The sequence below is a fragment of the Balearica regulorum genome, chromosome 9 (genome assembly GCF_011004875.1).
Source record: "Balearica regulorum gibbericeps isolate bBalReg1 chromosome 9, bBalReg1.pri, whole genome shotgun sequence".
NCBI lineage: Eukaryota > Metazoa > Chordata > Aves > Gruiformes > Gruidae > Balearica > Balearica regulorum.
In genome coordinates this window covers 29568047-29596025 of record NC_046192.1, presented here as the reverse complement: position 1 = coordinate 29596025, position 27979 = coordinate 29568047, and the positions used below count along the sequence as shown (strand labels likewise).

The 27979-nt window shown below is 42.0% G+C and overlaps 1 protein-coding gene and 1 long non-coding RNA gene across 4 annotated transcripts; one reads left to right on the top strand and one right to left on the bottom strand.

Annotated features, from left to right (window-relative positions):
* On the bottom strand, nucleotides 1-11390 carry LOC142602973 (uncharacterized). Its single transcript, XR_012836846.1, has 3 exons — nucleotides 11113-11390; nucleotides 347-403; nucleotides 1-38 (listed from the first exon to the last, which is right to left on the bottom strand). It is a non-coding gene; the product is annotated as an uncharacterized LOC142602973 (long non-coding RNA).
* On the top strand, nucleotides 11358-27979 carry GYG1 (glycogenin 1). 3 transcript variants are annotated; one of them, XM_075761816.1, is made up of 8 exons: nucleotides 11358-11488; nucleotides 14842-14977; nucleotides 16846-17020; nucleotides 17391-17553; nucleotides 21275-21401; nucleotides 24525-24744; nucleotides 25383-25433; nucleotides 25516-27979. In XM_075761816.1, exons 1-8 carry the CDS (start codon nucleotides 11482-11484, stop codon nucleotides 25651-25653), a joined length of 1017 nt encoding a protein of 338 aa, XP_075617931.1. In that variant the 5' UTR covers nucleotides 11358-11481; the 3' UTR covers nucleotides 25654-27979. The 3 variants fall into 3 exon arrangements, with proteins under 3 accessions (XP_075617931.1, XP_075617934.1, XP_075617932.1); XM_075761819.1 differs by lacking the exon at nucleotides 25383-25433 and having other exon boundaries at nucleotides 11369-11488; XM_075761817.1 differs by lacking the exon at nucleotides 25383-25433 and having other exon boundaries at nucleotides 11369-11488; nucleotides 25654-26455.

Here is a 27979-nt window from a genome sequence, read left to right as displayed (position 1 = left end):
GTGAGGCAGGCAGCACTAGTTTTGATACAGGATGGGCTCTCCACCAAAATGAAAAAGGAAAGATTCAGTCCTCAGTAAAAGTACAATTTCAAAAGTGACTATGTCTGTGCATGTCAGTTTTCAGACCCATGGCTTGGTTGGGAAAATGAACATTTACGAAAATTTAAGCTGAATTTTCAGATTTTTAAAAAATTTATTTACAGCCAGATAAGATGCATACTTGTTTCTTGCTATTTCGGCCATTAGTAACAAGAATGGTAAGGTATTTAAGTATTGGGGTTTTTGTCATCATACTAAATGCAAGTACAACGTAAGACAGTGAAACATATGCTGCGTATAGACTCACCAAGAATTATTCCAGCTAATTCCATTCCTTTATTGGAAAGTGAATAGAGTAGTAGCTCTGTTAAGGAAAGATGGAGCAGAACAGATATAATTGAAGCAAAGTGGGATGCCAAGTATCCTGCAGCATTAGTAGCTGTATGCCAGCCCCGGTGATAACTCCTGACTGTATCTCATTCTTACATATCACAATCCACTGGTTTCCTAGGGAGGTCTTGCTATGAAGAAGCTTGGCTAGTGCCTCTCTTATTTTCCACACGTCCTTCTGGGCAGTGGTTTCAAGAGATGCTGCCAAATGTCCCCACCTAACAAAGGACCCCAGCCTGTCTTCAGACTTCTCTCCCGTACAATTCTTTAGCTTCCCTATTCTCTCAGCCTCAGCACTGAAGCCTTTTTAAAATTCGTCTCGCTTAGTGTCCCAGCCAAAGACCCTGATCGTGTCTCTCCCCTCGACACTACATCATTGTTATCTTATCATCAAGAACCCCGAAAGAAACATTATTTTTATTCTTACAAGTCTCTTCCAATTCTGAAAACTCCTTAGAGCTGAAATTCTTTTCAGCCTTTCTTCTCTTTAAATTTCACTTACTTTCATTTATGCTATGCCCTCTGCAGCCTCTCCTCAGTTTCCATAAATCCTCTCATTCTCCCCGGCCTACCTCATATTTTTCTTTCTCTCAACCATTTCCCTTTCCTTTACGTATGCTCCTGCATTCCCACTCACTATATAGATGCACAGGAACTGGTTTTTACTCCGCTGCAAGCCTGGCAACCAAGTGAGTCTCAGGCCCGTTCAGTTCAGCTGAGCTCCATCTGAGCCTGGCTTCTCTCTTCCATTCCATAATAAAAGAAGCCAGGGAGCTAGGCCACAGCCTACAGAAACTATTATCTGCTGTCTGTTCTCTGTCTTTGCTGAAAAGGAACTCTGAGAAATCTAAATAGTTTCAGCTGGACTGTGAGGCAAAAAGGTAGGGCAAGACTTCAGTCATTCTATAATTACCAATGGGGCAATCTTGAAACCAAGAATAAAAATATTCCTGTTGCAGTGTCCTAACATCCTGGGTAAGTCAAAGACTGCAACGTAGCAACATAACAGATGCACGAGGGAAGGCACAAAATACTCAAACGGTTCTGTTTTGCCGTTATAAAGGACACATTTATCATTAAGTGTTTGTCACTGAATGTATTCGTAGCAAACTCAGCCACGTGAAACGCATTTTCAAAGAACTGTAAGTCCTGTAGTTGAGTCCTAACAAAAGTTGGGAAAAGCAGATAGAGGAAAAACAACATTGGAAATGTGCATGACTTATGCCCTTTAAAGATTCACCCCAAGGGTACGGGGGGGTATCATTTTACTGGTTTGATCTGATAATAAAGGTCTGGCAACAAAGAAGGGCTGGGAACCAGAGGGTATCATTTTACTGGTTTGATCTGATAATAAAGGTCTGGCAACAAAGAAGGGCTGGGAACCACCTCAGTGGTGGCCCTCGCATGAGTATGCGCGTTTGCTTGTCCAGGTTTATTTCTAGTCTACTTGAGAACTGAACTAGGGTCACCTAGTGGTGCCAGGAGGTGGTACCAGGTGATCTATAGAAATAATGAGAGCCTGCCCGGCTGGATGGGAAAAGAGTTTGTTGTTTTACAGGAGGTTTACTCCTGTAAATGGTGTGACCGAATAAACAGTACTTAGCTTTAGAAAAGCTCGGGTAGTTAATAACCTTGCTGTTCCAACAGAGAGAAAGCAAACCTGGAGAAGCTGCACTAACTACTCTTGCTATATCCCAGCACATTTCAGAAAACTGCACGCTGGAAGGCGACAAACACAAGTTTCTGCCCCACTGAGCTCACCAGGGTTCAGCCAAAGGTCTAAGTATCAATGAATATGCCTAAGGAGACAAGAAAAGGATGAGAAATGCACCTAAACCAGAAACTGATATCAAGATCTGTCGCAAATGTTACATGACCCTGAAAACGTTTTTGCCTTCGGAATGTTCAGAGTAAGACATACCTATATTAGGGATTATGAAGATCAGCATTTCTGGAGTGCTTCCTTATATGGTAGCCAGTACAACTGCAAGGCTTGAAGACAAAGGTAAAATGTAGTAGTTCTGAAATGACTAAAACTCCTGTTGCTGCTGTTTTCAGGGTGGTGGGTCCAGTATGCGTTCAAGTTTTTCTTCATTAATTTTCTCATCCCTCAAAAATGAATCATTAGATTTACAGATAGAGGTATTATGCTGCATTAAACCAGTTGCTATAGCTGTTAAAAAAACAGACAAGCTTTTGAACATTCAGAGGCCTTCATCAGGTCCAAAATAGATGTGGCAGAACTAAATAAAATTAGGTGAGCTAAATATGACTAGAAAGCAATTGCTCAGAGTTTAGCTAGGTGTGTATCAGATCATCTCTGAAAGACAAGATAGCTAACAGCTTTGAGGTAAAAGTTACTAAGGGGATAAGAGAAGAGACAATGTTAGGGAAGAGAAACGGGCAGTTTGTTGCCTGTGGAACAGAGAGGTTAATGAGGAGGTATATTATGATATGCCATAAAACCAGTAAGGCTATTGAGTCCATGGATTTATTTGAGACTAAAGAAGGGCTCATGTGTCCAAAGCTTGTCTACTTTCTCCTACTAAATCAGCTGATCTAGTAAAAGACTTCTACCTGCAGATTTTGTTGCTTATGTCCTGCTCATGTCCATGGTCATGTTTCACTGTCACAGATGTCATATTTAAGTAAGTGGAATTCCACAGCTCACTCCTCGTTACACTGCAAGCAGCACTACAACTCTCTTCGTGCCAACCACGCTTAGCTCTGAAGGTATATTTGGACACTGAGGTCTCTGAAAGATGTGATGAGCAGTTACAAGACAAGCATTATACAGCTCTCCCTAACAGAGTCATTTAATATGCGCAGCTTTTAAAAACCTAGATTAAAAATTTAAAGAAGCCTACTGTAATACATAGCTTCTGGTCCTGTCCATCTCCGTTTATCATCTTCTTTATAGTTTAACGACCACATCCTCCAGCATGACTCTGCAGCGCCTAAGAGCTCTCCTACCAATTTCTGACATCTCCCAATCCTTTCTCCTATCACAGATGCTCCAAATCGCTACTCCTGCTGCTGTCTCACTTCCCGACCTTTTTTCACTTCTTATCTGGACCACTGCAGAGCTTTGATCTGTCTTAACTTTCCAAGTTCGGTCAAGAAGCAATACAAAACTGAACAGGAAAACGGTGTATAAATAGTAATCATTAGGAAAATGCAGCATGCTCTCCTTTGTTTCTATTATGCCAGATCAAAGCTCTGTCCTAATACAAGTAATCACAAAAGGGTCTCATTAATAATTTCCATATAGTATTTGAAGCCTACCAGTGGCTCTAAGTATACCTAAAATGCTAGAAGGAAAAAGCACATTAATTCAAATGAAGTTATGGACATTAAATGTGCCGGGGCTGAAGGAGATGCTGGAACCAAAATATTTTCTGCTGTGCTTTCCATAATTGTCACTGGCTTCATTCTTCTCAAAGAGAGCATGCTGTACCTTTTCCTAAATGAAACACATTTCTTCAACATATATTCACGTACGTGATGATAGTTGTTTATCCAAATGGGCCTCCTGAACATAAGCCGTATTGATGTTAAGTGCTTAACAACTACAGGCTAAATCCTACGATCTTTCAGCTGGACCATTACACCCATTAAACATTTAAATAAAACAATTTTCAACTTCTGTACAAGTGGGGTGGGGTTTTGTTTGTTTGTTTTTTAAAGCGAGACTCATGTCACAAATAACTCTGTACTACAGCTTTTATAAAAGCTCTAAAATATACATTTAGATGGAAAAAATGGCTGGGAATTCCTACGTACAAATTCTATGCCTCTTGTGGCAGAGAACACAGCAATAAAATCCAGAAACTTTGTAGCAGTCGTCCCTATGTGATCTAAAATATTCAGAACATCTCTTGTAAATAATAATTATTAGAAGAACGTATAGGACCCCTCAAATAACAAAAAAGATGCCTTGAGCCTTTCCTGAAACACTAAAACCGTCACTTTAAGCAGGGCTTCTCCAGAAGATACCGGGGAACACTGAATGGGAAGGATCTGTAGCCTATATTTAGCACTGACAAAATGTTAACGTGAACCAGCGGAGTTCAATTCATCAGATGTTTTGGTCAGGAGCATTGCAGGGCTTCTAAATACGCTACATATTTTTGGAAAATAAAAATACGGCCACAAAAATAGTACTGAAAAACTCTAAGGTTCAAAACCCACTCAAACCCACCTGCTTCAGATCTTAAGTGCCAGCCACAACAACTATGTCAGTTTAAACTGCTGTAACAAACTGACCTCCACAGGCAATAGGCTGCATCAAAACATAAACAGTCACTAACAGACGCATCGGAAAGAAGCAAATGGAGCTCAGGCCTTCTGATTATGTCAATCGTGCCTTTTAAAACAAACGACCAAGTGTCCATCTGTCCCCAGTTAGTACTAGCTATAATTAAATTTATCTTCCTATGAACAACTAATGTAAAGAATGCAGGGCACGGGTAACGTGATTGCTGTTGCCCAGCCCAGTGAACAGAACTGCTGCATCTGCATTGTGAACAATCTGGAAGCTGTGGGGAAACATTGATGAAAATCCTGATAAAAGACAATGAAAAAATAACCAGACTGTACAGTGAGAAAAGCATGAGATGTTGTTTCAATGTCTGCACAGGATAAATAATGCTATGGTCTGTGTGAACTATGCAGCTAAAAAAATCATCATTGAGGCATGCCTGATACACGGGGACCGATTAATAAGAGAAGGCATTGTCAGACTAATTTTGCCCAGCTTCCTGATATAGCCCCAAAACATTTTTAAGAAACCCACTTCATATGACACATACTGCAAGGAATTGGTACGTTTGGCAGCTATCGTAACTATGATGGAGAGTAAGCTTAAGGATCAACCTTTTAACGTGGGGATATTTACGTAGAATGATACACCTGAGACAGCAAATGTGCCCAGCACAGCGGACATGGATGCTGTAAATATGATACAGCAAGGTTTTCTGCAGACTTTCAACAGAAAAACAATCACCCATCTCTTAAGCGGAGCTTACAGCACTACAGCACACAATCGGCGTGGATGAGGAATTCATAAGGCTGACTCAGTTAGGACTCCTTTAACTGTTTACCAGATACATTTCTGTTTATGTCAGCCCAAGTATTTTTCAGCACTGTGACAAGACCTCTGTCCTTCAGCACGTATGACACCAATTTTAGCAGAGGGATGGGGTTTAACGCCTACAGACCATTTTGTGCTATGATGGTTTTGATAACAAGGAGTTCTGATCAGCATCTTGTAACTTCGACTAATGACCTTCTGAACATCCCAAGATAAAATTCCTCTTAAAGAAGACCTTACTAATTAGCCCTTGAGCACACTAGCACACTTAGATCAAGAACCCTGGAACACGTACCTCTGGGCTCGCATCATTCTGCTCTATGAGTACAAGACCCTGCCAGTGAGGTCAGGTGTGGAAGCCGTTACACCACAGATCTGTATTGCTGATATTCTGTGCCGTCCTGAGGAAGTCATGTCAGAAAGACCAGCGTGGCCTGAAGTGATGGTGTCATGCTGAAACAATTCCTGTGAGGTCAATTAAAATGACCTCCCAAGCAACAATGCTGTTGCTTTATGCCAGCGTGAACTGCAAACTATCTTCCCATTTAATCTAAACGAGCCCTACAATCTCCTTCAGTAAAAATGGATGTGGTAATTGTTAAATGTTCAGATATGCGGGATTAATGCTTATATAGGTTTGTGACAACTATAATTGCTGAGTGTTATTGTTGATGTATCACTTCTCTAGAGAAGAACTCTGGGCTTGTCTAGTTAGGAGAGAAGGAGCCTGAGGGGCGACCGGATTGCTCTCTGCAGCTTGCTGAGGAGGGGACGTGGAGAGGGCAGTGCTGATCTCTTCTCCCTGGGATCCAGGGACAGGATGGAAGTATTACCACTGCTTACTCGGTGGAAGTATTACCACTGCTTCTTCCCAAATCCCTGCTAGAATCTCTACATCTTGAGAACTTTGCATCTTCAGGAATTTTATAATCTCCTAGTTTGCTTGTTTCAAGTATTAGGCGCTTCCTGTAGTAAGGAATTAAATGCATGTTAAGATGAGGTACTAAAAGTCTTCTATTTTGGGAGACTTTAAGATGCCGATCAGCGTATCTGTGCAAGAAAAACTGTAAGATTGATTGTCACCTACCGAGGCAGTAGCACCTACAGCTTGGACTGGGACTCCCCTGTACAAATACAGAGCAAGAGACAGACTTACTGTCTTTAGTCAAGTGGTAAAGAGAGAAAAAAGGGGAAACAAATATGTAGCTGCATTGCCTGCCCTTAGCATCATGGCGAATGAGGAGTGGAACTGGTGACAAACCCCTGCTTTCTGCTCCCAGCCGCATGTCCTAATCAGTAGGTCTTGTGGCCTCCCATCCCAGAAGAATCACTAAAAGGGCAGCAGAGAGAGATGGAGCGGGGGGCAGGTTAGGAGAAAAACACGCGTACACGTGCCTTGTGTAGCATATTTGCCAAAGGAGAAGAGGCTTGTGAAATCATATGTACGTGGTTCTGTGCTATCCAATAACACTTAAACCTTTTCATTAAGCTTAAGAAAGCAGAGAGGTTTCAGCGTTACTACTTTTTCACAGTTTTGTAAAGACTGATGAGAGATGTAACTATTTCTACAATGAGAAAAAAGGCTCACCGTCAATCCACTTCTTAATAGATGCCAGGTTATTCATGCAACCAGGAGAAAAGCTTCTATCATACCTTGCATTATAGACCACTGAGAATCAAACCAAAAGATGATAGAAATCAAAAGAAACTGAGACCTACTTGCTTCACTGCTTGTAAGAGTGTTTATCGTGTTAGCTAGAAGAAATCATAAGAATTCCTTAATCTGCTAAACATGCGCTCACTGCCATGTGTTAAGTAACGCACACCGAGCAAATGCATGATTTACTAGACAGAGCCTAGCTTTTCAGAAGACTGTCACATTTTTTGTAACGGGTGGATTTTTTTGAAGGAAACAAGGCCAAAACTATAACTGGCTCTGGGACAGGCAAAGAGAATGCCCATTAGGAAAGGAGAATGTGAAAGGTTGAAATAAGCTGGAGTGACAGCATAAAATTTTGATTACTCAAATAGAAACACCAAAGCCTTTTCAGTCCTATTAGTTACATTATATTGAAATCCTAGCCCTAGGAAATATTTCTGCCAAATTTTAAAATTCTATCCAGACTATTCTAAGTTCTCAAATAATAAAAGTCCACTCTATCTTCACAGAAAGGTCAAGGTGAGAAGGGCTTCAAAAAGCAGAGAGGATGACCCAGAACAGCTTTTGTCGTCAGGGAAGTTTATGACAGGGCAAGACAGAGATGGCAGGACAAAAATGGAATCAAACCCCTCACTGCAGTCTTGAATCGGGCTATATTCTTTTTATATATCCAGCTATGCTCTTCACACCGTGGAAGTCTCTTTCCTAGCCACACAGATTACCATTTCAGTTGCAGTGTTGTAAAAACTGAATGCCGGTACTTTAAACTTGGACTGAATGCATGGAGTCAATTGGTTTTCTTTTTTTTTCCTCCAGATTCTGCAGAGGCATAAATAATGTTTTATTCTGAAACTTTCCCTACAATGTTTTCTTAATTTAATGGTTGGACTTACCGTGCAGATATGCAAAATTATTATAGAGCTTAAGTGTGAATGGCTAATTAAGTGCTTTACGAGTTTACACTTAACACAGTCCAGTTACAGGGGTAGCTGTTTCTGTTACTGTTACGTAAACACTAACTATATTTCAAAGCTACTTCTTAGTATTTGGTGTTTTGAAATGTCTTTTGACTTAAGTTATAGACAAGCTCCTACTAAAATAACACTATTACTCAGTCATTAAAAGTAGGAAATTCTATAATGTGCAATGGTAATTTGACTTCTGTGACACACATTGTGATGTAATATTTAATTGCATGATCGCAGGCTCATCTTCCCTAGGACTTGCACCTCATTCATTGCGCCAGTATTCACCTAATGAACTGCTACGCAGCACTTTGTCCATTCTTTCTGAATGCCCTCTGTCTCTTTATCCAGCAAAATCTATTCCTTCTTCCTCCTCGCCAGACTTTTATCAAGTCCTATGGTGTGCTGACAAGTAACGCGGTTTCCCTGCCTAGTTCCCATCCTCATATACTTACCTTTCACCTAGTCTCAAGTTTATTCTCTTCCATCAAAACTGAGGCTGAGCTTTTTCTTTTTTTGCTCTGCTTGTCCTAGGTTTAGATGCTTTCCCATCTTAGCCCTCATCTCATGGAAGCCTGTTCCAAGCATTCCTCTCTTTTTTTCCTTCTATCCTCATGTCACACGATCTTTTCTTCCATTCGATCTGGAAGGCAGTGGGACAACTGATTCCCTCTCAGGTTCTTCCTGTGATTTTTCCCCTCCAGGCTGCGGGGAAAGGAGTTTAACCAGTCAGTACAGGGGCACAGATGTATATGCAATCCAGTTACACGAGGGAAACACAGAACTTACAGCCTGTTCAACCGCTAACATCTGAAAAATCTGAAACAAGCATGTGCAAACAGGTGTGGTGGGGGGAGCATTTCTCTGTCTCACTTTCAAGCTTAACACTGACAAACCTAGGTTTTTTGGTTTGACTGATTGTTTTTAACACGGGAACCAGAAGGAATGATGCTCTTTTGCTCCACTCTAACATAATACAAAGAAGCCGGGGTGGGGGGGTGGGTGGGAGGGTAGTGGGGGAGGGCAATCACCAACAGTGGCTATTCTATTGTTTTCTCTCAAAAACTTGGCAAAGGAACAAGCTGGACACAGCTGAAATGTGCTGGCTAAAAATTTCTCAAAACTTTCATCTGAGACAGGCACAAACCATGCCCAGCACCATCACAGAGAAAGTTTGTCAAAGCCATGGATACCTGAAAAAGGGCTGCAATATTGGAGAATATTAGTAATCCCTGCTCACTTACAACGTTACCAGCGTTGCTTATAATTATGATTCATGCGCTTTTATGCACGTGATGTTTTATAAATTACTGGTATGCTCTCAAAGCTTTGTTTTTATGGTGGTCAAGGAGCACTTCCCTGATGTTGGTATTTTTAAAAATAAACAATTTAATTTTAAAACAGATCTACAAAAATTGTCTCATCTCAAACATCATTTCCCATATTGCGGAAATTTGGGGGTGGAATGTCCTGAGGAAGATAATGGATTGCTGAAAAGGACCTGAGGATTCTGGTGGACACACTGTTGAACATGAGCTGCAAAGAAGATGAATAGTATTCTGGGCTGCATCAGGCAAAGCGTGGCCAGCAGGTCGAGGCAGGGGATCCTTCCCCTCTGCTCAGCACTGGTGTGGCCACACCTGAAGGACTGTGCCGAGTTCTGGGCTCCTCAGTACAAGAGGGGCACGGACATACTGGAGAGAGTCCAGCAAAGGGCCACAAGGATGATGAAGGGACAAGAAAGCATCTCTCCTGTGAGGAAAGGCTGAGAGCGCTGGGACTGTTCAGCCTGCAGGTGAGAAGGCTCAGGGGGATGTCATCAGTGTCTGTAAATACCTTCAGGGAGGGTGCAAAGAGCACGGAGCCAGGCTCTTCCCAGTGGTGCCCAGGGACGGGACCAGAGGCGATGGGCACACACTGGCACACAGGAGGTTCCCTCTGACCTTCAGGAAACACTTTGTCACTGTGAGGGTGGCCGAGCACTGGCACAGGCTGCCCTGGGAGGTGGTGGAGTCTCCATCCTTGGAGATATTCAAGAGCCATCTGGACATGCTGGTCCTGGGCAACCGTTTCTGGGTGGCTCTGCTTGAGCAGGGGGTTGGAGACCTCCAGAGGTCCCCGCCCACCTCAACCAGTCTGCAATTCTGTGACTCTTTGGACTAACTCATCTCTTTGGTTAGGGTATCTTGTATATCTATACCCTTCACTATTTATCATCATCTTTAATTACTCAGTTTTGACTAGTAGGTAGAGAGTCATGGGAATAACAAAGAACCTGTACTAGGGTCTTCATACCCGTGCTTGCAAGGGTGATAAAGAAGAGCACAATAAACTTATTAACACCCTTGCTATATTCCCGAAAATGTACAGCTTAAGTTTCTTCTAGGACTGAAACTGAGCCATAAAGAAAATACCTAAGTATGGGCGTATCTCCTCATCTCACCCTCCACGCACTGCCCAGAAGTGCCAAGCATTGCCAGCAGTACCAGTTATGCCATCTCAACAGAGGCATGACGGTGTAAATCTTCAAAGGAAAGCACTTGCCTCGCACCTTCTCTAGGGCCCCTCCTGCCACCCCCCAGCCCCCTGCAGCGACCACCACCCAACCACCCGTAATGCTGCCTGCACTAACCACTGCATTTCAAAGCCCCGCAGCAATGCCGACCGTGCGTGCTGCTGCCTGCGTCCAGCCCAAGGCGGTCCTCACAGGATCGTCATCCTCCGCTGCCCCTTTGCAGCAGCCTGACGGACGCTCACCCGCAGCCACACTACGCTGATGCGGCTGCAGGACCGGGGGCGCCTGGCACGTGCATACACCGTATACGCGCTCCCCACAGCTGCAGGTGGCTTTGGGCCAGGCGCGGTTTTACTCGTTTGTCCTGCGGGGCTTGGCGACCCCGAGTAATGCTCTCCTGTGCCACCGGCGCTGCCTGCCTGAGCCGCAGCGCCCTGACAGGGGCTCCTACCCTCCATCCGCACAGTGGAACACTTTCAAGCTCCGCTTGGCCTCGGAGGCACCGGTGGTGAGGGGTAAGAAGCCCTCACGCCGCGGTCCCAGATCTCGTCTCCGCGCCCTGAGCGGGCGACCACCGCCGAGCTCCGCGCCCCCTGCGGGGGGCCCACCCGTAGCCGGAGGAGAGATAACGTGCCACCGCCGCGGCAGACCATGGCGGAGACCCCGCCCCGCGGCGACGCGGGGATTCCTTAGGGCGGGGCCTCCGCCTCCGGCCAGAGACGTATAGCGCGTGGCCCCGCCCCTATATAAGGGGCGCCTTAGCGCAGCCCTCCGAGCGCGGCCGCCGCCTCTGCTTCAGCCGTTCCGCGGAGCTGGTACCATGGCAGGTCAGTGAGCGCGGCCACACCTCCCCGCGGGCGCCCGACACACGCGCCGCGATTCGCGAGGGCTGCTGGCGGCCCGGGCCGCACTCGCGGAGCCGTCACGCGCTGCCCGGCCGCGTTCTGGCCGTGGCGCGGGAGCAGGGCGGGCCGCGGCCGCACCTATTTTTAGGCGGCGGTCCCTGCCAGCGGCGAGCTCCTGGGGGCGGGCTGCCGCCGCGAGCCGGTGCTGCAACTGGTGGGGGCTGGGGCTGCCCGCGGGGAGGGGGGGGCTGGCGGCGGGTGCCTCCGCGCGGTTCCAGAGGACGCTGGCGATTCAGCCTTGCTGCGCGCCGCCTGCCTGGGTACCTGGCCCAGGGCCCTCTCTCCGAACGGGGAGGATGTGGCGGAGAGCAGGGGGGTCCGGGGAGGCCACTGTAGGGCCGCAGCGGCTCGCAGGAGAAAACCGCTCCCTCCCCTGAAACGCTAAAGAGAGGGCGTAACTTCTGTGCGTTTTGGTACTTTACGACGAGCAATTCCTTACCACCTGTCCGAGTGTGCCTGGCTTTTTTTTTTCTTCCGGACTTTCCCCCCCCAATTCTTACCTTACCTGAAGCTGTCGGTGGAGTTGGTTTCACAGATCTAGAAGGTTGCAGGAATTCTGGGCTCTGCCTCCTGATGCACGTGTTGATTAGATGCTCCTGTCTCTTCAGGAACCCTGTACTCAAAAAATCAGATTTACTAGCACCTAACTCACAGAACAGGGAAACAGAGAATCACCTGTGAACTCTGGCTGCGCCTATGAAAACGCTTCTGGGGGAAGTTTTAAAACATCTGAGGCGAGTACTCTAGCCCCCTCCTGCACACCGTCAGATGAAAGATTGCTCCGAGCACAGACTTGCAGGATGCCCTTTGGTGTGTCAGGGCTAGTGTGAAGACTTTGGCGTGCAGATACGATAGCCTGTGAACTGGGCAGCCAAAGGTGTCTCTAAAGTGGTTCAGTTATGCCTGGATAAATCAATTGTGAAGCCGTGCAACTGCCTCACATTCTCTTTGTTTTTGCAGCCACGCTGTCACTAATAGTTCAGTGTGCTTCAGGCATAACAGTGACTGCTGTGTGTGTGACCTACTGTGGAGGAAACGGTTACAGAGCAGGGAGGAGGGGATGGGAATGGAGACCCACACAAGTGAAATACTTGTGGCTTAGGTGGAATTAGTCTCTTGCAGATGTAGCTTCCATATTAAGCAGCAACTGGTCTTGCCCAGATTGTAGTGTGGGCTCCTCATACATAACAACATGTGTGAATGTACTTTACAGATGGTATGAAATAGAACATAGTTTATTCAAAACTTTGGAAAGCTGTACTGACTTGGATGCTCTACGAGTTGCCAGTATCCTTCTCCTGTCAGGAAGTCATAAAGTCTTCTACAGTAGTTAATGATGTAATAGGGGGCTGCTTAGCCTTTACTCCATCAATAAATTGACTTTATTTTTCTAAGATCTCTGTGTGTGAATACTCAGTTACAGTAAGATGAGGAGACATGATAGAAGTATACCTGCTAACAGTGCGATTGAAAAAAATTAATCTTTCAGTGGCAAGGTCACTTCAAGAATTAGTCTTACGCTGGTGGTGGGGGAGCAAACCAATATTCAGATAGATGTTGGGCACAATCCCACTTTATCTACACTGGATTTTTAGCGAGCTGTCTGTCAGCATAGAGTGGCAGGCTTCTATTTATTGAGTAGTTGAGGAGTAACACACAAATTAAAAATTCGGCCCTGCTAGGAGGATGCCCGCGCTACTTAAAATGCTACACACTTGCCATTTGTAAAGCTTCAAAGAAACAGAGAATTGTTCTGTAGATTTGCTGAATTATCTGAACTATTACAAATTTGTAGCTAAAGTGAAATGGGGAAAAAAACCCCTTAACTTTATTCCTGGCATTGTAGAAGCTTTTTTGAACTTTGTAATTAACCACGATAATCTAAATCCCTTGGGACTAGTTGACTTTGCTGCTAAGCAAAATAGAAGGTTGTAGCTGGTCTGTAGAGCTTGCAAACCAGATCTGCAGAGCTTATAGACAATTATGGTACATGACTATCTGTTGTTGACTGTTAAGATGATACTAAGTTAAAAAGATACTGATGATAACTGTCTCATGGGCTGAGGAGTTGTACCAAACAACAATCTCTCTGAAACCAGAGGAGTCAGTATTTTAATCTTACTACTGGACTTGATAGTAAACTTGTAAGCGCCCGGGACCCTCACTCCCAATACCGATCAAACCTAGTTAATAATTTCTGTAAAGAAAAGAAATAAGAGTAGCTAAAATAAACTTGAATGTGAAAATCTATTCCCAAAATTCTTAGGAAGAAACTGTCTTGTTGATGGTGTTAAAAATGGTTTAGCAGAGAAGAGCATGCTTCTTTATAAAGTGCTGTAGCTTGGAAAGGAGTACTACATGATGATAGTTAACCGTCTACATGGCAATAGTTAACAATGAACTGAAGTTTAGAAGTTACTTGTTTGCTTTTGTCAGTCCCACCCTGGCAGTTTAAAACAACATGACAATTGAAAGAATGTGAAGCTTGTATTCTCTGGCTTCAATAAGCAGTATATGGCAAAGTGATCCATCTTAATCTATTTAAGATACAGCTGGAGCAGAAGATTATAGTAACAATCCAACCTTACCTCTTTTTGCTTGAAGACCAAAAACTGTTGCTGCAATGATGTTGCTTGTCATGGGTTACTTCCCGTTTAAATCTTGCATTCTTGCGATAGAGCTGCAACCATGGGTTGCAGAACAACTCATCTGCAAAATCCTGAGCTAGCAAAACTTAATACTGTTGTCCAAGATTTAATTCAATGCTTATTTTTTCATTGAAAATGAAAGGTGAGTTTTACACTGCCCTAACTTCAAGGTTGAGACCTGAACCTAGAGTAACTGTACAAAACTCTGCTAACTGTAGACCAAATGCAAGCTCACTGACTCCTAATACTTCTAGCTTAAAAATAGTAAAATAATGGCCAAAATAAGGCTCTTTAGACCTTTTGGATTGTCTATGACATTTGGCATGACTTACTCAACCTGTGAGCAAACTAGAACTGTTTGTTGGTGTTGGTTTTTTTTTCTTACAACAGTCTTGATTTTGGGTTTTTTCCTTGCATTTTGCCATGTGTCGAGTTACTAATAGCAATTACAGCTATGCAAGTTTAACCTGCTTCATTCAGCCATGTAGTTAGGTCAAATATGCAGAATTAAAGGGCACATCTTGGAGGTGTCACAGCATGATTACCTAACAACACTAGGTTTCTAGTATATCTGTCCTGGAATAAAGTAGTGGATCATGCTAACTTGACCAAGTTCATTTCTTCCAGACCAGTCTTTTGTGACTCTAGCCACAAATGACTCCTATGTGAAAGGAGCACTGGTACTTGGTTCATCCTTGCAACAGTCCAGAACAACAAGGAAGCTGACTGTACTCATAACTCCTCAGATTTCAGATCTTATGAGGTAAGGTCACTTATACTTCAAACTACCACGGTTCCTGCTGATTTGAAGGCTGAAAAATTGAAGTTACATTCGTTAATAGTAACCTTCCAAAACTCTGGAAGCTTAACAGCTAAGCTTAGCAGAATTCAACTTTTACTATCTGGAATTCTGTAAGTTCTTCAAACATGACACTTTTTTTGTTGTTTCTTTTTTCTTCCATATGATAAGTTAACAAATACTCTGTAGCGAGAGCACTAAACTGTGACTTGGTACTGATATTTCAATTGGATCTTTGCTCATTCGTAGTCCTACTTAGAACTATCCAACAATATGATATTGCCTGTGTGTTCATTAGTGCTGCGTATGCATGCAGAGGTGGGAGTAGGGGATTGGTATTTATTTGTCTTGCAGAAGCATACCAGGTTGAGATAACGTAACAGAAGCTCTCTTGAAATACAGCAGACACTTCAAATGTCATTTTCTTCTCATGATAAAATTTGCAGAACTAAAGTAGCACCAACTATGTCAAATCAACAGAGTCATCTAATGAGGTCATGACCGTACAACAAATGAAATTAATAGGCAACTGGTTCCTGCAGCCTCTCTAGAACAGTCTCAGTATGGAGCAGACTGGGTGCTCTTCTCGCATGTAACAGGAAAGTAAAAAACCCAATTAACAGCTACATGAACTACAGATGATAGGTCAAGATTCTCTACATGAGAAAGTTCTTCTGAAAAGATATCTCAATTTATAGACAGTAAAGAAGTGGCTCCAGAAAACGGAGTGACTCCCTGGAGTCTCTTGGCAGCTAAATGGCTTTTTCAGTATAAAGATGTGACGTATAGGAACATCCATTCTAGCCTACTAGGTGAGTGTGGTCTGTCAAGATGAATCATAAATGTGCTTATGTGCTAGTGCAAGTCAGTTAGTACTATGCCCTTAGACCAGCGATACCTACCCAGTAGTGTAACTGGAACTTGCATTTCTCACTCGGTATCCACTAACAAGGCATGCCCCAAGTTCAGAAGCGACTGTCTATACCAAACTGTCAGCATAAAGCAAGCCTTGCAAGGCAGAGTTCTAAAACTCATTTGCAACCTCTGTGACTCAAATTGTACTGATAATTGCTGAGCATTCAAGATGCGGTGTAGAAGAGAGAGACTTTATAGATGCTTCGTATTTTAAGCAGCACGAACGCCTTAACCTCTCTTGAACTAATGGTAATGCTTTACTGGTGGTAAAGCAAAGGTTGGATATTTGCCACAAGATTTTACTATGCTGTCTGAACTTTGTCAGCCTTGGGTAAATGTGATACTGGGTCAAAACACTGTTGTACCTACAGTTGTGATTGAGTCTTTAAAACTTTGTGGGATGAAGAAAGTTTTAGCAACTGGGTCTAGTCAGATGTCCCTAACAGTCACAAATCTAGAACGGTGTTGTCATAACTATTGCATTCAACTGTTTAGGATTCAGCTACTGTCCTGCTCGAGCTACTCTAACAGCTTCCCATTTCTTAATTGCCTGCTCAAAGTAGACTGTTAACTTGCCAAAAATCAGAGCCTGGCTGAAAAAAATCTGTGTAGAAAGTTTGTACTACATAGCCATGACCTACTGGACTTGGTAGCAATGTCAGCTAAAGCCCTGTTTATGGAAGAAAAAAATAAAAACCCAGACAGACTTCTTTGTTCCCCAAAACGTGCCCATTACAAACTTGAAACTGAGGCAGGCAGGTGTACTTGTGCATTCCAACACATGCAGTCAATTCTTACGGATGATGTAAGAAGTACTGCTGGGTTTCCTGTTATTCCAGTTCTTTATGGAATCTGCCACATGGTTTGGTGCTGGAATAACAATAGAACTAAATCTTGGCAATTGGCTCCTTCCTCAGGAGAGTGCTGGAAAAAGTCTTCGATGAAGTCATACTGGTAAACGTCTTGGATAGTGGGGATTCAGCACACTTGGCATTAATGAAAAGACCCGAGCTGGGTGTTACACTAACAAAGCTTCACTGCTGGGAACTGACGCAGTTTTCAAAATGTGTTTTCATGGATGCAGACACAATGGTAAGTGGTTGTCTCATGGTACCTCTTAATGACATGGTGTGGGGGTTGTTGGACTTTTTTTTTCTGTGGGTTGGTCTTGGTTTTGTTGTTTGGGGGGAGGAGGGGTTGGCTTTTTTCAAGAGGAGGGGTAATAGAGGTCTTTTTGCTATTTGGACTAATAACTGTACAAATGTATGTGCCTTTTATTATCTAAATTCTAATGTAGACTGTGGGGACTATCTCCATAAAGTATTGTCTTCTGTAAGACAAAAGCATTGCTATAAGAACTTTCTTTCATGTCTTAAGGTGGATGTCAAAATCCATTAAAACTGATACCCCAATGCCTAACCTAAAAAACAGAAAACATTTTTTTTACCCCCTTTACAACTAGGTTTTGTCAAATATTGATGAGCTTTTTGAGAGAGAAGAGCTGTCTGCAGCACCAGATCCAGGCTGGCCTGACTGTTTTAATTCTGGAGTTTTTGTTTACCGACCTTCCATTGAAACATACAATCAGCTGTTACAGTTTGCCACAGAGAAAGGCAGCTTTGATGGTATGTTATTAATTTGTATTTCAATATACGTTAGACCCAAATTGGTAATGGTGGTTGGGATGGCTCAGTAACTACTTATGTCTGTATGACAGAATTCTGAATGTGGTGTAACTACACAAAAAATACATCCTTCTTGCAGTAGAGGCTATTTTTTTTTTCAGACTTCATTAAATAGAAAAACTAAGAGTTTGGCCTCCAAACCAGCAGCTGGAAGCATTAGCAATGTAGAATCGTGTAACAAAAAGTCTTAAGATGTAGCAAGCACAGTACGTGCATTAGCAAATGAAACTGCAGTACTATGCTTCGTGCATTCCTACCACTCAAGGCTTGAATGTTCTATGCTGACTCAAGTGGCTGTGGAAAAAATAGTACTGATCAATTTGTGTGCTGCTTCAGAGAAACGAACATTTGAAGATGCAACTATCTCTTCATGTGGCTGTGATAGCTACCTGTCATTATAGGCTGGTGACAATCTCTTTCCCAATAACAAGTGCACGTAGCCATGGCTGTTTCCCACTGTAGGTCACCTGGGATCAGCCACTGTGCCAGATTTAAGCTTAAGAGAAGCCAAGTTCTGCTGTCCTATAAGTCTCCTAGATCTACTACCATTGCAGTAAAAGCGCACTGCTTCAGAATGGCTATCGCTGTCTCCTGTCACTAAATTTCATTATGTAACTACTGTGGTAAAAAAGTGTAACTGATAAGATCATAAAATAGAACTCTTAATAGAAGGTAATTAGCCAGCCTGTTGACTTACCTTTCGGTACTTTGTAAAAAGGTAAAAATTCTAGATGTCATTCCTAGTTGCAGAATAATGCCTCCTCTGTGTGGCTGCCTCTGGAACGCTAGTTGCAGTTGCATGCTTAATGCTACCACATGAATTAAACTCAAGTGAAAACGAGTACTGCAGTGTAATGAAGGGTCTGTCTGTACCTAGCTACTGACAAGGTAAAAGGTTGGTAGCTCTGGGAGTGCTCTCAAGTGTTGGGTGTAAATTCACCACCAGCTATGGCAAAAGCTGTAGCATGGTACTGAATTGTTGCATTAAAAAAAACAACAAAAAAACCAAAACAAACCCCACTCAAAAAAAACCCCCAAACCCACATCTTTGTGCAAACTGACTGTTGAGTAGCTCCAGGAACATCTGAGACTTGGTGATTGCTTCCTCTGAGCTTTGTGCTCAACTGCTAGCAGACACCAGCTTCTAGGTCTAAGGCGCCTGTCCTTTAAAAGAATAGAACTGCTTCCACAATACACTTTCTGACTTGAAAGCTAAAGCCACACAATGGTGAAACTTCCTCCATGTCCTGAACATGAAGCAATTGTTGCAGGTCTTAACAGCAAAAATGGTGGGTTAATGGTTTAGGTACCAAATTTCTGAACTGCAATTTGTACTGCAGCATTAAAATTTATTCAATTTTTATTAAATGGTAGCACTGATCTGAATAATGAGACCATGGAGACTTATACTACCTGTGTAAGCCGCTACTGAGCTCATGCACTTGGTGGGGAGAAAGGGGATTTAAACTTAAATTGATGTAGGCAGCAATAAAAGTTTCTAGGAAATCTTTTATAAGAGAAACACTTGTGAAGGGCATAGGGATGCAAACTCAACAAGCTACCAAGCTATGCGTAACTGAAGTCAAGCTCTAAGCACCCCATCTGCAGCAGCAGCAGTAACTAGGGAATGCAAGCTTTCCAGAGTATTTCATGTTTGTAACAGCAGACAAATGCTTCCCATGTAATGCTGTTGTCCAGAAATGGTAGTGATAGCTGCTTATGTAGACAAGTACTTTGTCTATTTCAACTTCACCTTTCTCAATAATAAGGAATATGTCATGCAATAATTTTAGATACCATCTAAAAGTAGTGGAGGGGGAAAAAGTTTGGTTTTAAAAGAAATCTGTAGGACTTACACCTTAAGAACACTGCTATCGCTTCAACAATCCTCTGGCTCTTTAGCCTGGGATTTAAAATAGTTGCTTTTTACAAATAAAGATATCACGCAGCAAGGCTGTATGTGTAGGTATGTAGCTAATGTAACTACTGCCTGATTCCTTCACCTTATGTCTAAGGTTCAGTTTATACAACAAGACTACTGTTGAAATCTGAATGAGGGCAGCCAAATGCTGCTTTCGGTGGCTGCTTTGGCACAAATGCATGCAATCTGACAAAAAAGCAGAGTATGTAAAATGATCTGAGAGTCCAAGTTAAATACATTGTTGCTGCCCTTTCAGTTACGAGCTATCTGTTCTGAGAGGGCATCCCAGACTTTCTTCTCTTTTAGATAGCCTTACTGTTGAGATAGCACATGACGCATGCTTAACACAGCATTATGTTAGAAGTTAAAATGAAACATAGCTGAGTAAAGAGCAGGGGACTCGTCTGCCGCCTTTGACTCTGTTCTCTTGTGATGGGCACAACTTCTTCAAAAATGCTTTCCTTTGAGTTGAGAGGCAAGTCAGAGGTTTGAAATTACTGGACTGAGTCTCTAGGGAATTTCTCACTCTGCAATCTGCATGTATGCTGACGGCTGTAACAGGATACTTAGAATTTATATTTGTCGGTGTACTGTCTGTACATCTAAGTTTATGCCCAGTGTCTAGATACTTCAGTTGCAAAAGGCAAATTCTGCTCAAACATCAGTGAGGGTGTAAACCTTAGTACTGCCCTAAATCTAATCATAAGCCCATTAAAAAAAAACCCTTTCTCAGCCAGCAGACACTGAGTGCTTTAGAAAAATAAAAGTCTCTTTTCTAACTAAGCTATCCATTTACCTACTCTTTAGCAATGTTACTTGTGAATGCAGTTACAGGTGAAGGGAAGACAGCAAACAAAAGCTGAGATGTCCTTCAATCTCATTCATAAGAGGAACAATTAGCACTTAAAGATTATGTATATTCACTGCAATAAAGAATGAATGGATATAACTAAGTTTTTACTTTTCAGCAGCTGCTGAGAAACTAGTCTGCTTTAGGACAGAGGCTTTTTTTTTTTTTGCTACTCTACTATTGACATACCAAACAACTTCAGACTCATTTGACCTCGTTACAACCTCCGCTTGCAAACTGAGGTGACACCTCCCAATGCAGTAGGTCTGGCCATAACAAAGTTATCCTCACTTAGGGGTCAGCAGCTTTTTTAGTACAGAACTGGGAATGCCTGTTGCCTGTTAAGGGATTTGATGAGGTTTTAGTAGAGTTGTCACCACCCACTAAATGTGTGTTCCTTACAACAGTGTAAGAAGAGGCATTCAGGGCTGCTGGTCTAGAGGACCACTGATAGCCTAAATGTGGCATTGAGATGTTGGTCGTGCATCCGTAAGCATAAGTAATAAAACTAATTGTTGGCACTTGGATCTTCTGAGCTTCAGCTTTCTTGAAGCTGAACAGAACTCAGTTCTCAAGTCCTGTTTCTTGCTGCTTTAAGCAGCTTGAACTTAAGCTGTAAAAGAAACTGAATGGCAGGGTTTGTGAGCAGCTTGCTATCTTTTAGCAAAAGTAACCCCATGCATACTATCTTTTTTCATTCCCTGCATTTTTTTTTGATTTTCAAAGGCTGCAAGGTTTACAGGGTTGTTCACAAGTAGAACTCTAGTGTTCTGTGCCAAACTCCTACTGGAGTGACAACTGCATTACTGACTCTTAATTAGTGAAGCGATTGAAAAAGATCCTAAAACAGCTATCTGATGCTTGTAGCCTATTCATGCTTTCTCTTTCAGGTGCAGATCAAGGGTTATTAAACACCTTCTTCAGCAGCTGGGCAACAACAGACATAAGCAAACATCTACCATTTATTTATAATTTGAGCAGTACTTCTGTATATTCCTACCTTCCAGCATTTAAAGCGTAAGTTCAAAATTGTAAGTCTTTCAGAGCTTATATAAACTAATTTCTTGTAACAGAGGCACAATGTTCACAGCTTTTTCTAAAGGGAGGCCATTATTGTCACTAAAAGAAGGTATAATAGTTTCCTCTCTTTAAAAAAAAAAAAGTTAAATGAATCTTCTCATGATAAATGCAGAGAGAAAGCTGTATCTGTAGCTTAAACCTCTCATCCCTGGTGGTAACGCTTAAGTGGATTTAGAATAAGCACATTTGACATGCCACTTGGAAAAGGAAGAATGACTACTCCAGTATGGGATACTATTACTGCTCTAACCAAAGGCAGTAGCTCTTGAATCCGCCTGAGCTAAACTTCAGCATGTCACTGGTGGTATTATTCCCATATTCCCACCTAGGTACTTGCCCTTTTCCTCACTCAAATTATTTAAGGTATTTAACCAGTATTTACAGTTCATCTAATCAACCTATACCATTCAAATAAACGTAGTGAATGAAGACTTGTATAAAGCTAGAATTCTCTCCCAACAGTCTTTCCAGATCTCAGACAGTTCCTTAAGTAATAACAAGACGGAACAAAGACTACAGCCAACCACCATACTATTGCATGTTTCCTGTGTAAGGAAAACAACTATCTTCCCTAGCTAGCAGTATTGGATTTGGCATGTGAGTAAATGGTATGTCAGTGGCAGGGTCACTCAGTGTTATAATAAACACAGGAGGAAGTGGGGGGAAGCATGGGAAGGTGAAATCTTACACAGAAACTCTTAATAAGAGCCGCAAAAGTTGGGGTGTGGGGGGGTACCAATTGCATAAAACCAATCTGATCTCTGAATGACATCAGGTTACTAGTGTCTGAAGCGGCAGCTAGCATAAGCAGGACTGTTGCTGGCTCAAGATCAAACTATGTCTTGTGATCAGAATACCATTTGAAATCCTGTTGTGCTAAAAGTGGAACGCTTATTTAAAGAAATATATGCAAGCCTAAGAATGACTAAGTAGTTGGATAGCATTTGATAAGCTAACATCTATTGTAAAGTATGTCCTCTTTCCATGGCTGGCTGGGTGTTAGTCACATGACCTTAAATTTACAAATGACCTTGTTGCCACAAAAGACTAATTGGATTTGAGGACTCCTGACAAAAATTCCATTTAACTGATTGAATCAATTGCCTAACTGAATTCAGCAAACCTTCAAAAGTAGAATGCTGGAAGCGCAGCCCTTTTAAGTAGAGTGCCCTGCTCAATAGGTGGAACAATTTCCCTTGGTTAGATCAGCAGCTACACTCCTGATAATCAGCAGTTGGAATAAAGTGAAATTTAAACCTACTGACATCAATAGCTAAGTTTTTTCGCAGCTTTGTACAGCGAGACTAGATTTCACAGCAGTCTCAGTAATCCTTTTTCCAAAGGAAAATGCCAATTCATGACAAATGCTCTCTAACTTCCCTGGGAGATGGGGAAAGACAGATTAGTTGCTGAGGCCAGTGTGGACATAAAGCTTCCTAACAGTTGAGCTCAAATGTCAAAAGAAAGTATTGCAGATCTAGAAAGTATCTAGAAAACAGATACTGAAAACATTGTAGAAGCTTGGCATCTGTCAACTGTTGTACAGGCCTTAAGTGGACAAAATACTAAGAATACATTTCTCCATTTGCAGCAAGTGTAACATACATAATGCTTCTTAGCCATTCTCTAGTTTAGAAGGCCTTGGCTTTTTTAGAGAATGTCAAGTTTCCTCAGAACAGCAGCCTAAGATGAAGGAAAACAGCCTGTTAGTGCTGTGACAGCTAATAAAACACAGGGAGTCCTCTTATGCTAAATCTTGACATACAGAGTTTAAAGTTAAAGCCCAGGAACTGACCTCTTGAAGACAGACTTTTTTTTTTCTTGCAATTAGTGTAAATAGTTAACCTTGTTTCACACACGTATAGGTTTTCATTCTGCAATAAGATCAGTTTTGTTCAAAATATTGAACATGAATATTGAAATACAGTCGAGGATCTTGTACTACTACAGACCCACCCTGCTCCCCGCAAATGTACACTGCCTTGTTTTGAGTATTCTAGTTTTTGGAACACACCTACGTAGCCTCTGTATGGAAACTCCTTAAACATCTGAGTCCTGGTCAAAATGACCAGCGTGTGCTTAACAAAATGTTAGACAAATTAGTTTGCCATTGTTATGCATTTTAATTATATTAAGAAATCCTAACATGTGACGCAAACTGAACTAGGTGAGACAGTTGCTGTTACTAGAGAGACTGGTATTGCTTGTTCACAAAACTGGCTTGAGCTGAACTCTAGTTCTGGAACCACAGAAGAATGGAATGAATACTGTCTCTAAGCTCTTCACTTCAAAAGAGGTGCCTCTCATCTACGCTCTTAATGCAAAAGAATATACTGGTAGCATTTGGGACAGATCTAAAAGTCCATATGAAAATGGAGTTAAAATACTTTTTAAAAAGAAGCAAACAAACAAAAAAACCTCCCTGCTACCACAAAACCCACCCACTGCTAAACTAAATTTATTTAGAAAATATGTTGGTTGTCTAGCAAGACCCTGCTGTGCTAAAATCAGAAGTCCTCCGAAATGCCTAGGTTATACAAAGCTACTATTTTTCAGGGACACAGTCTGCCTGCAGCAGAGCCTTCCAATGATCCTTTTCTATAGGGCTGTAAACTGAAAGGGTGACTCTAAAGCTGACCTTTCTCTACATAATGCTTCTAATGCCTAACTATGTGGATCACTGACTTTGGAGTAGAATCTTTTTCACTTTTAAAACCAGTTCCGATTGCAACGGCTGCTTGAGACTGCTCTCTCCTGAGCTATGGACGTCACTCTACCTAAAGACTTTTGTTGGCTGTAAGTACTTAAATAGCCCAGACCATTAGGTTTTGGCTGTATTCTGACTAGTGGTTTGCACTTTCTCTTGCATAGTGCCGCTTTCAGTCCCAGTAGGCATTGGCAGTTTGATTGTTTAGTGTTTAGCCTCCTAAATATATTCATATTTGTGTTTTCTGGACACCTACAGAAACTGCAGGTTTAAAAAAAAATGTCTGCCAGTCAAAATTCTTGTTTTCTAGACACCTGCACAAACTATGGGTTCTAACTTTTTCTATCCAACAGGTTTGGTGCAAATACTAAAGTGGTGCATTTCCTGGGAAGCACAAAGCCGTGGAACTATACATATGACTCCAGAACAAAAAGCATAAAAGGCAGTATGGATGACCCTAAAATAGTTCACCCAGAATTCCTCAACATGTGGTGGGATACCTATATAGCTAATGTTTTACCATTACTAGAACAGCATGGAATCGTTAAAGAAACTACTACAGGTGTAAACATGGTATGTGGTTTAATATTCTTGTAGAAACTGTAGAAAGTATGGATGACAGGTTCTTTACCATTCGACTGATTTCCCTTCCCTCTGTCCAAGGCAAAGCATGTGTGTGGTTTAGTTTGTGGGATGCAGAGTGTTTTGGGTTTGTTCTTTTTAATCTTGGAATAAATAATATGACAGAAGAGGAGCATGCTATAGTGGTCTTGAGAGTACCTGTGTGCTTGCCTAAACCAATGTAACTAATGGTGCACCAAAAATTATACTGTAGTAACTTTAACATATACAGAGAAGGGCCCTAACTCTTAATGTGTTGCGGCTAATCAGGTTCTCAACCAGAAGAACCCCAGTTCAGCATGCAGTATGTACATACAGATCTTGCATGGTGAAACAAACTTAGGCGAGCCTAGGATAACTAGAGAATGAATACTTACATAGCCTGGCAGGGATGAATCCTGATACTCGTCAAAGCCAAAGTAATGCTTCTAACTCTAGTTCTCATTCACACATATCTGACTGCAGACTTTATAGTCTTAGCTTAGTACATGGGCCAGTTTAAGTTCTCAACCTTTCTAAGACCAAAGTTACTGACCTCTTAATATGTGCTCTCTTGTTAATCTTACATCTTTATAATGAACTATTTGCAGCTATCGGGCTTGGTCTATACTCTGGCTTTCTCTTGTGGCTTCTGTAGAGAGGTATGAAGAACTTAAACTTTTCTTCTTTTTTTTTTTTAAAATCCCTGCTAACTTTTGTAACTCTGCTTTGTTATTTTGCTAGGAAAGCTGCACAATCCCTGCCCCTTGGCAATGCTTGCTGCTGCGCATGAGAACGTCTACTTTGTTGTCCCATTTTATGGCCTGTTGCTCACTAGCTATGCAAAGTACTTCTATATTTTTACTCTGCCTTTCCTTTTAGACAGAGGTTACAGAGGCAGTGTCCCACATATCAGTATCAGCACCATCACCACCACTACCAACTGTATCTTCAGAAGAACGCAAGGAACGGTGGGAACAGGGCCAAGCTGACTATATGGGAGTGGATTCCTTTGACAACATCAAGAAGAAACTTGATACCTACCTTCAGTAGAAATGCCTGTCTCAAACAGTGGTGATGCAAGGACTTGTTCCAGAACTAACAGCTAGAAAGGTGTAGATGGTGGTCAGTTACACTTGCTAGTAGCTTGATGAAAAACTTCTTGGCTGAAGGCCTCTGCAGTGCTACAGATGAAGACTGAGCAAAAGCTAGGAAGCAGAATTCCTTGGGCCGCCTGTAACTGCCCAATATCCAATTCTCCCTACTAGATAAAACCAGGTATTTTCAGTTTAAATTTTCTTCTGTTGTGATCAATTGGCTCAACATATTCCTTGAAACTGGGTTTGTTACCTCACCTCATTAAGGTGATTAGCTATGATTCCTTTGCTTGCTGTTTTAGATGTAAAATCTAATTCATGGGATTGCTCGTACACTAGAGTGGTAGCCATTCTGCTTTACCATAAATGTACTGATGACACTGGGATACATACAGATGTAACAGTATTAGCACTGCTTTGCTCTTCCAGTCACAATTGCACTGAAGTTTTGACCAGGTTCTTACGCACAGTGCCTACAGCATGGCAGAATGCATTTTTCAGTTCTGTATACTATGGGACTAGTGAACCGAGTTTTATCTGTTACTTGCAATATTGCACTTGATACAAAAATAAAAAGTTGTCATGCATTTCTGGCTTCCCTAAACTCTTGAGCAATTAAAAAAAAAAAGGGAGCTCTGAAGCAGTCCAAAACATTCAACAGGTATAACCCTTAAGCTTTGCTGATGTTACTCTAGCTATCACTAGCAAATGTCCAGCTTTTAGTTCTGTAATTATTTAGAGTATATAGTCATTTGCCAGGGAGCTGTTTAGGGCCACTCCCCTTAGGGCAAGCTAACAAGTATAGGATGGCAGTGGAGGAAGTATCTGCTGAAGCTGCTCACATAAGAAACATGGAGCTTGGGAAGAGGGAATCTTTCTTTTGGTGACTGAAGAAACATCATCCCTAATGTAAGCCCTGTACACTGTGAACTTGTTTTTAAACAAAATGGTGATGTTGTTATTTTGGCAAGAAAAGACTAAATAGCTTCTTAAGTAACTATACCTACTACTCTTTTCATGTGTGCAGAGAATAAAAGAAAGCACTGTTTCCTGCCCCCCCCCCCCCCCCCCCCCAGGCTACAGATTGTAATCTAAGATGCATGGAAAAAGCAGTAAAAATACCACAATAACAAAAGCATGCTGAAGACAGACAGATTGGCTGTTACCTGTACTAAGTTTCAGATCCATCCTTTAGCCAAATTACTTCCTGTTCTGTCTTTGCTGTGTACTAGTCCAGAAACACTGAAAAAATATTATTTCCTAATAAAGGAGGATTTTGGCAGGAAGCTAGTAATGGTGCTAAACTTTTAGCCTAGAAAAAAAATAAACAGTCAACAAGCTCTCACCGTTTGCTGGTAAAGCAGAAGATGTAAGTATGAGAGTTAGTTTGTCTTAACTTGTTTTTACTACTTAATTGCTCTAAGGTTCCTTGGTCACCATTTAGCAAAAATGCTAAAGCTGAGGTCCAGACCAAAGTAGCTTGTAGCTATTTAAAAGTACAAAGCATCTGAACCCCCAGTTGTAACTAGCCCTTTCTTGTGTGGGTTTTTCTTTTGCTGTGTTGGGTTTTTGTAACAGATAAATTTGAACTTGTGTGAAAGCAGGAGGGATTATTAGTTACAATCTGTGGTGACAGAAGTATTCTTTAGCCAACAAGTATAAATATTGGCATTCTGCATGCTCACAAAATACTCTCTGGAAAATGATAAAATAGTCTTTTGAAAACAGCTAAACAGTCTTAACTTTGCTCCCCTTGTCTGTATTTGTACTACAGAATACGCACGTTACTACTTTTTAAGCTTAGTTGGAAAGAACTGGAAGTGTAAAAGCATGAGACCTGAAGACTGAAACCTGAAAATTTGTTTTAGCATGTAAGTTTTGTAACATTAACACAGGATAAGGAGAGATGCCGAATAAGATGAAAACCTGCATGTCTGGGGTTAACAAATACAGTTAGTAAAGAAAGAAAACCTATAAAAACATTCTGTCCTAGCCTCTGTGACTCATACTACGGTCAAGTGTTTACCCACAGCCTCAGGAAAGCAAAAGGCATGATATCTATACCAAACTCTATGCAGCTTATTTTCAATAAAATGACCTTTATGTCATTA

Excerpts from the sequence above, each read along its gene's own strand:
- GYG1 (XM_075761816.1), top strand. Across the intron at positions 17,021-17,390 it reads TCATGGATGCAGACACAATG|GTTTTGTCAAATATTGATGA; the intron begins GTAAGTGGTTGT and ends CTTTACAACTAG. Across the intron at positions 24,745-25,382 it reads CTACTACAGGTGTAAACATG|CTATCGGGCTTGGTCTATAC; the intron begins GTATGTGGTTTA and ends AACTATTTGCAG.